Raw genomic sequence first — 7,070 nt, forward strand, 5'->3', positions numbered from 1 at the left:
AGTAAAAAAGACAAAAATATCCCTATTAGTTTGGTATAATATAAAAGTAATGACATTTGTGTAATATATTGTAAGTTGAAATGATATTTATTATGTTAAGTAGGTAGTACAATTTACTAAATTAAGAAAATCGTAATCTTGTTTTGGGACTGTCGAAAATAAAAAATAGTAACCTTTCAATGGGATGGATAGAGTAGTTTTTTTTCAACGATGGAATTTTGTATTAGAAAGTTCTTATTTATTTTGGAGGCTATGTGGAATCTTTTCTAGGTGTATTCAAAACTGTTTAAAAAATTTGTATAAATTCAATTTTGTAAATCTTTGTGATAATGCAAACAAATCTATATATTTAAATGTTACGTGATCGCCGTTGAATTTTTTAGTGGTATATGTTTGTCTGTGTGATTTTGAGTGATCAAACATGCGATATGATCCTAATCGACAATATTTGCTATGTTTTTGTGTGATGTCTAAACATGAATAATTTTTGTGATTTTGCATAATTTTTGTGATTATTGTTGAGGTGAAATTTGTATTTTGTCTGTATTTTACATTTAAGTACTTCATTTTATATAATGAGCTATTAGTTTATGCAGAATTTATGTTTGCTCTTAAGTGTTAGGTTTTTTAATACTCCCTCTATCCAGTTAAAAAGTACACATAGGACGTCCAATTACAAAGTAAACATTTAATTAAATACTTCATTTTTTTTTTCACAAATACTCTTACTTTATACAAAAAAGTAAGGACAAAAATGTCATTTTTCTACTTTTAACTACCCACTATAATTAAAATACTATTATTTTTTAAACACCGCGCCAAAAGTAAATGTTTACTTTGTGTGTGGACGGAGGGGGTATTTTTTTTATAAGTGTAGATTTACTTTCCATTGATATCAATTTCTAGATAATTTTCATTCACGAAAAAGATTATTTAACTTGGATGAATCTTTAGGTGGCAACCTTTTATGGCAAAAAGGGTAAAGAATGTTGATATTTTGGCCCGACTCGTAACCCATGCCCGAGCCCCGTAACCCAAATCCAAATCCTATATCCGCTTCAATAAATTCCTCGATTCTCTTATTTGTTTAAGTGAAAATCAATTTTCTAAAAAATGTTGTACTGAAATTATATTTGGCATGTTTTTTTTTATGTGTAAAGACTTGTATAATAGTGTATTTTAATATGATGTCATTGTATTAATATAAATAAATGTATATTTATTAAAAATATTAATGTGTAGTGAATATAATATATTTTAACAAATGAAAATGACAAAATTAAAATATATTTTTTGAATAGTACGAGAATATCAAATTTTATACACAATCTCAAATTATTTAACTTATCAAACAAAATTTCTTCAAATTTTAATAGATAGTAATTAAATCAAATTCATAAACTAATTTATGTTATCTCTCCAATTAACTTGTTTTTATTATATTAGTTTTTATGAGCACACACTATTCAAATAATTATGATATAAAATTTGGTGAAATTTTAATAGATTGAAATCAAATCAAATACCATAATTTAAAAAAAAAAAAAAAAAAAAAAAATGTCAAGAGTGGGATTTGAACCCACGCCCTTTCGGACCAGTACCTGAAACTGGCGCCTTAGACCGCTCGGCCATCTTGACTTATACATACAATAAAATTTAATGAATACATTTTAACTGTAATATGTTTTACTAAATTCAATTTAAATATTCGTAACAATAACAACAAAAATAATACTCCCTCCGTCCCACATGTCATATCCATGTTGCCGTTTCTGTCCATCCCACATTCCATGTCACTTTCATTTTTTAGAAATGATTACAGACTTTAATCTCATTTTAAACTTTTTAATTTATTTTTTTTAATTTTAATTAAACTAATTAGTTATTTTAATTTTAATTTATAATTATTTATATTATAGGATAATTATTTTCACTACTACATTCTTAATTATGTACTAATTACACCCCTTCTAAAATACCGTGTCTACAGTGTAGCAAACACGATATGTGGGACGGAGGTAGTATCACATTATAATAATATTTCAAACGATTTTTATAAAAATATACTCCCTCCGTCTATTTTCTAATGTCCTATTTGATATTTACATACATTTATAGGTAATTAAGGTTTTTGTTATAAAATGACAAATTTGTCCTTAATCTTGTGTATAAAAAATGAAAGAATAAATAAAGTAAGAATAAAAGAGTAAATTTTGTGTATAAAAAATATAAAGAGGACAATAATTGTTGAACATTTCAAATAGAAAAGTAGAACGTTAGTTTGTGTACGAAGAAAGTATTATTTTTAGTGATAGTTTTTCATATATACAAGATCATAGGCATTGATTTTGTTATTTTCTTTACCGAAAAACTAAAAAATTTTCCTAGCAAATTAGAATTGGGCACGTGAAAATTTAAATTTGAATAGTTTTCTCTAGTGTCGAGAAAAATATATTAAGGTAAATAAAACAAAATTTATAAAAGACAATTCCAAAAAAATTGTTTTGTTTAGACAAAAACTTTTAGAAAATTTTGTAGTTTTGAAATAGTAAAATATTAGACTTCAGAATCCGTCTCCGCTCCGCTTCAGTTTGATCTCAGGACCCGTCTGGCTTCGAACCTTCTGGGGCCATTTCGGCAAACTTGTTTTTTAAAATAAATATAATGTTTTTAATAATGTAATACTAAAAAAAAAAACGCTAAAGCACTAAAAAAATTTAATTTTAAAAATAACAATAAAATATTGGTTGTGGTTCGCAGTGACAGCGGACAGCCCAGACGAAGCAAAAGTTTAGATCCAAATGGACAAATTCGATTTGGGCGACCAATGACAATAGTTCGGATTGTGAAGAAAATTCAGGAATTAAAATTCTAGTTTATATTTAATTTTTTTAAATTAAATATGTAATATAATTTAAATTATAAATATATATATCTATTAATTTTAATAATTATTAAAATATTCAATTATGATCCAGATTTAGGGTGGGACGGATTTTCAATAAAACTCGTCATCCACCTCAAACTCGATCGAGTTTAAAAATTAAAATTCACAACGCATGCCAAAATATATTTTGTAGACCCGAACGCTGAGAAATAAGAACGGGTTCGGGCTAACCCGAACCATTAGCCCGAATCATTTTGACGTCTCTAATTAATTGGGATGGTCTTAATACTTTTGAGACATCGAAACTTTAATTTTTAAAAGTTTGTGCAGGCGGCAAACGAAGAACACCCAAACCAAATGAATGGCATCATCAATCAATCGCTTCTTCCATCACACCAAACTCCAATTCTCCCACCACCACAACCTCCTCTCCACGGCGGCGCTTCTCCGCTCTCCGGCGGCGCTCCGGACCACCGCCGCCGCCGGAATTCCCAACCAGCTCGACGCAATTATCCTCCCCACAAATCTAACAGCCTTACCCTTCCCACAACTCCAATCAGCCCACGCTTCCTTCCTCAAACTAGGGCTCCTATATCCCGCCATTTCCGCCGCCGACAATTTGATCCAAAGCTATTTGAATTGCGGCCAAATCGACCACGCACTAAAGGTGTTCGACGAAATGCCGAGGCAAAGTTCTTTGTCGTCAAATTCGTTGATTCTGAGCTGCAACGCTAATTCTCGATACGACGATTCATGGAAAACGTTCCGTCGAATGCACGGGATCGGATCGACCGTTGACGCCATCGCCGGCATCCTCTCGGCTTGCGCTTCAGAGAAAGTTTTGCGGCACGGCGGCGAACAGGTTCACGGCATTGTTACAAAGACCGGGCTTTGTTCGAATCCGTACGTTGCGGCCGGAGTAATAAATTTATACACGGCGGAGGAAGCTTTTGAAGCATTGAACGACGTTGAATTCGCGAACATTTTTTGCTGGAACGCTGCGTTGTCCGGCGCTGTTAAATCCGGGGACGGTATAACGGCTTTTCGGGTGTTCAACGAGATGTGCCGTCACGATTCAATCGCTCCTGACGCGTTCGCGATTTCTCGAATCTTGGCCGTATGCGCGAAGGAGATCGAATACGGCGAGAGCATCCACGGACAAGCGATCAAGCGCGGTATAGAAGCCGACGCTTTCGCTGGAACGGCTATAGTCGATTTCTATGCTCGATCGGGAGATACACGTAGCGCCGTTAAGGAGTTCGAGTCGATCCCAGTTCGGAATTCCGGCGCTTGGGCGGCAATCATCCGCGGTTTCATTCACGATGGCGATCCGGGTTCAGCGATTCGGGTTCTTAGCGACATGCGAAAAGCCGGAGAGGAAGTGAACAAGTTCACGGTCTCGACCGTGATCGCAGCCTGCGGAGATCCGACGATGTTCGAAGAAGTACGGCAATTGCATGGCTGGGTTTTGAAGATGGGACTCTATCGAGACTCCGTCGTTCGAGCGCCGTTGATAAAAATGTACTCGAATGCGGGGGCTATCGACATGTCGGAACTCGTGTTCGCGGAGTTTCGAGACACGGAGGAAGTCGGCATCTGGGCGAACATGCTTTCCGTGTACGTCAACGACGGAAAAAGCTACGAGAAGGCGGTCGATTTCTTTCGTCGGATGCTAGAAGAGAACGTCGCGATCGATCACTTCGTCGCGTCGAGTATCTTGAGCGTTGTCGACAATTTATCGTTGGGGCGTCGGATACACGGTCATATCGTGAAAACGGGTTTTCTCTCGGAAGTTTCGGTCAGTTGCTCGATCTTCACCATGTATTCGAAGTGCGGCGACTTGACGGAGTCTCTTAACGCTTTCCGGCGACTCGAGAAGAAGGACGTTGTTTCATGGACGTCGATGATTTCCGGTTTGTCAGAACACGGCCGTGCGAACGATGCCGTTATGTTGTTCAGGGAAATGGTGCCTGAATACCCGACGATCGACGCAAAGATTTTAGCCGCGGTTATGAACGCATGTTCGGTTCTTTGCTCGTCGAAGCTCGGGAAAGAGGTTCACGGAGCGGCGCTCCGACGAGGGTTCGCCGGGGAGGCGACGATCGACGGAGCGTCGGTGAATATGTACGCGAAATGTGGCGATCTTCGATCGGCGACGGTTGCTTTCACGATGATGCCGGTCAAGGACCCAATTTCAAGGTCGTCTATAATCGCGGGATTTTCTCACCACGGCCGCGTCGACGAGGCGCTGAAGTTATTAAAAGACATGCTCATATCCACGCCGAGTCTTGACCCATTTACAATCTCATCCGTAATCGGTGCCGTCGCAATATCGGGCGCGCCACCGATCGGGATGTCCTTACATGCGCACATCATTAAGATCAGTCTAGAATCGTATGCAGCCGTCGGCAGTTCGATTGTGATGATGTATTCGAAGAACGGGAGGATCGACGATTGTCTTAAGGCATTCAAACAAATTACGAATCCCGACTTGGTGAGCTGGACGGCGATGATCGATTGCTTCGCGTATCACGGGAAGGGGACAGAGGCGCTAACGTCGTTCGACGTTATGACGAAATCGGGAATAAATCCCGACGACGAGACGTTTCTCGCTGTGCTCTCCGCGTGCAGCCACGCCGGGTTGGTCGACGCCGGGTATCGTCATCTGAACTCGATGATCGTGGATTACAGGATTCAGCCAGGCCATAAGCATTATGTTTGTATGGTCGATCTTTTGGGTCGAGCGGGGAGAGTAGAAGAAGCCGCGAGGTTTATATGCAACATGCCTTTCGAACCCGATATGATCGCGTGGGAAACGCTACTCGCCGCGTGTCGAGTTCACGGCAATCGGGAGATTGGAAAATTGGCGGCCCGGAAAGTTCTAGAACTCCGGCCACCGGACGCCGGAGCTTATGTTATGGCGTCGAATATGTTCGCCGAAGAGGGGGAATGGGAGCAAGTGGAACAACTTAGGAGTTTGATGATAGAGTGCCGAGTGAAGAAAGCCGAGCCGGGATGGAGTCACGCATAATAGTTGGTTGCGTCTAGCCGGGCTGTGTTTAGATAGAAGTTTTGAATTTTTTTAAAATAATTAAACGTTAGTATTTAATTTAATTTATATATATATATATAATTACTCATTATCTTAAAATAATTTGGATATTTTTAGAATTTTTGATATGGTTAACTTAAAAAATACTAAAATAATACTTCCTCCATCTCATATATCATATCCACGTTGCCGTTTCTGTCTGTTCCATATTCTATGTTAATTTTTTTTTTTGGAAAATTATTATACACTTTAATCTCATTTTAAATTTTTTAATTTATTTATTTTTTAATTTTAATTAAACTAATTAGTTATCTTAATTTTAATTTATAATTATTTATATTATAGGATAATTATTTTCACTAATATATTTTTAATTATCTACTAATTATACCCCTCTTAAAATACTGTGTCTACGATATAACAGACAGGTATGTGCAACGGAGGTAATAATAAGCAAGAAAAAGCTTGAGTATTTGATAGAATTGGTCATTTTGGGCCGATTTGATTTTTTTTTGTATTGGACTGATCGGTTCCATTTTAAATTTGTATTAAGATAGGTCTATTTCTGTTCAATATGAAATATCTTTTGATCTCATAATATATATTTATTCATATTTCAGCATATATTATATTAGTGTATAAGCATATATTATAGTAGTGTATAACTAGTACTATGTATATGTTACTTTTATATTAAATTATATTTTAATTTAATATTTTTTAATAAATAATATTTATAGTTTTATATATATAATATATTACTCGAATTAAATCAATTTAAAAAATAATATACACAATAAAAAAATAATTTATACTAGAATAACAAAATAGATAATTAAAAAATATATATACAATAACAATAGAATTACTACAAAAAAAATTATATGTTAAAAGTTATAGTATTTTTCTGTATAAATTTTTCAAATATTCTTGCTAAAAAAAAAAAAACTCAAACTTTAAAGATAATCTTAAAAGTGAAAGATCTATTAAAATATTATAGTAAAAATCAAATCAATTTTTTTTTTTAAAAAAAATGTATATACAAATGAAAAATAAAATAAAATTAATTAGTAAAAAACATGCAATAAAAAATTAAAATTACATACATTGTATTCTTTCTATGCTTCTTCT

General features: G+C 35.3%; 1 protein-coding gene and 1 non-coding gene across 2 annotated transcripts; one reads left to right on the forward strand and one right to left on the reverse strand.

Annotated features, from left to right (window-relative positions):
* Positions 1–1,558: 1,558 nt before the first annotated feature.
* TRNAL-CAG (transfer RNA leucine (anticodon CAG)) lies at positions 1,559–1,638 on the reverse strand. The gene has a single exon. It is a non-coding gene; the product is annotated as a tRNA-Leu (tRNA).
* Positions 1,639–3,191: 1,553 nt separating this feature from the next.
* On the forward strand, positions 3,192–5,978 carry LOC127246022 (pentatricopeptide repeat-containing protein At1g74600, chloroplastic). Its single transcript, XM_051267195.1, has one exon. It carries the CDS (start codon positions 3,249–3,251, stop codon positions 5,916–5,918), a length of 2,670 nt encoding a protein of 889 aa, XP_051123152.1. The 5' UTR covers positions 3,192–3,248; the 3' UTR covers positions 5,919–5,978.
* Positions 5,979–7,070: the final 1,092 nt, after the last annotated feature.

This window comes from Andrographis paniculata, unplaced genomic scaffold (genome assembly GCF_009805555.1).
Source record: "Andrographis paniculata isolate CXL003 unplaced genomic scaffold, ASM980555v1 Contig26END, whole genome shotgun sequence".
NCBI lineage: Eukaryota > Viridiplantae > Streptophyta > Magnoliopsida > Lamiales > Acanthaceae > Andrographis > Andrographis paniculata.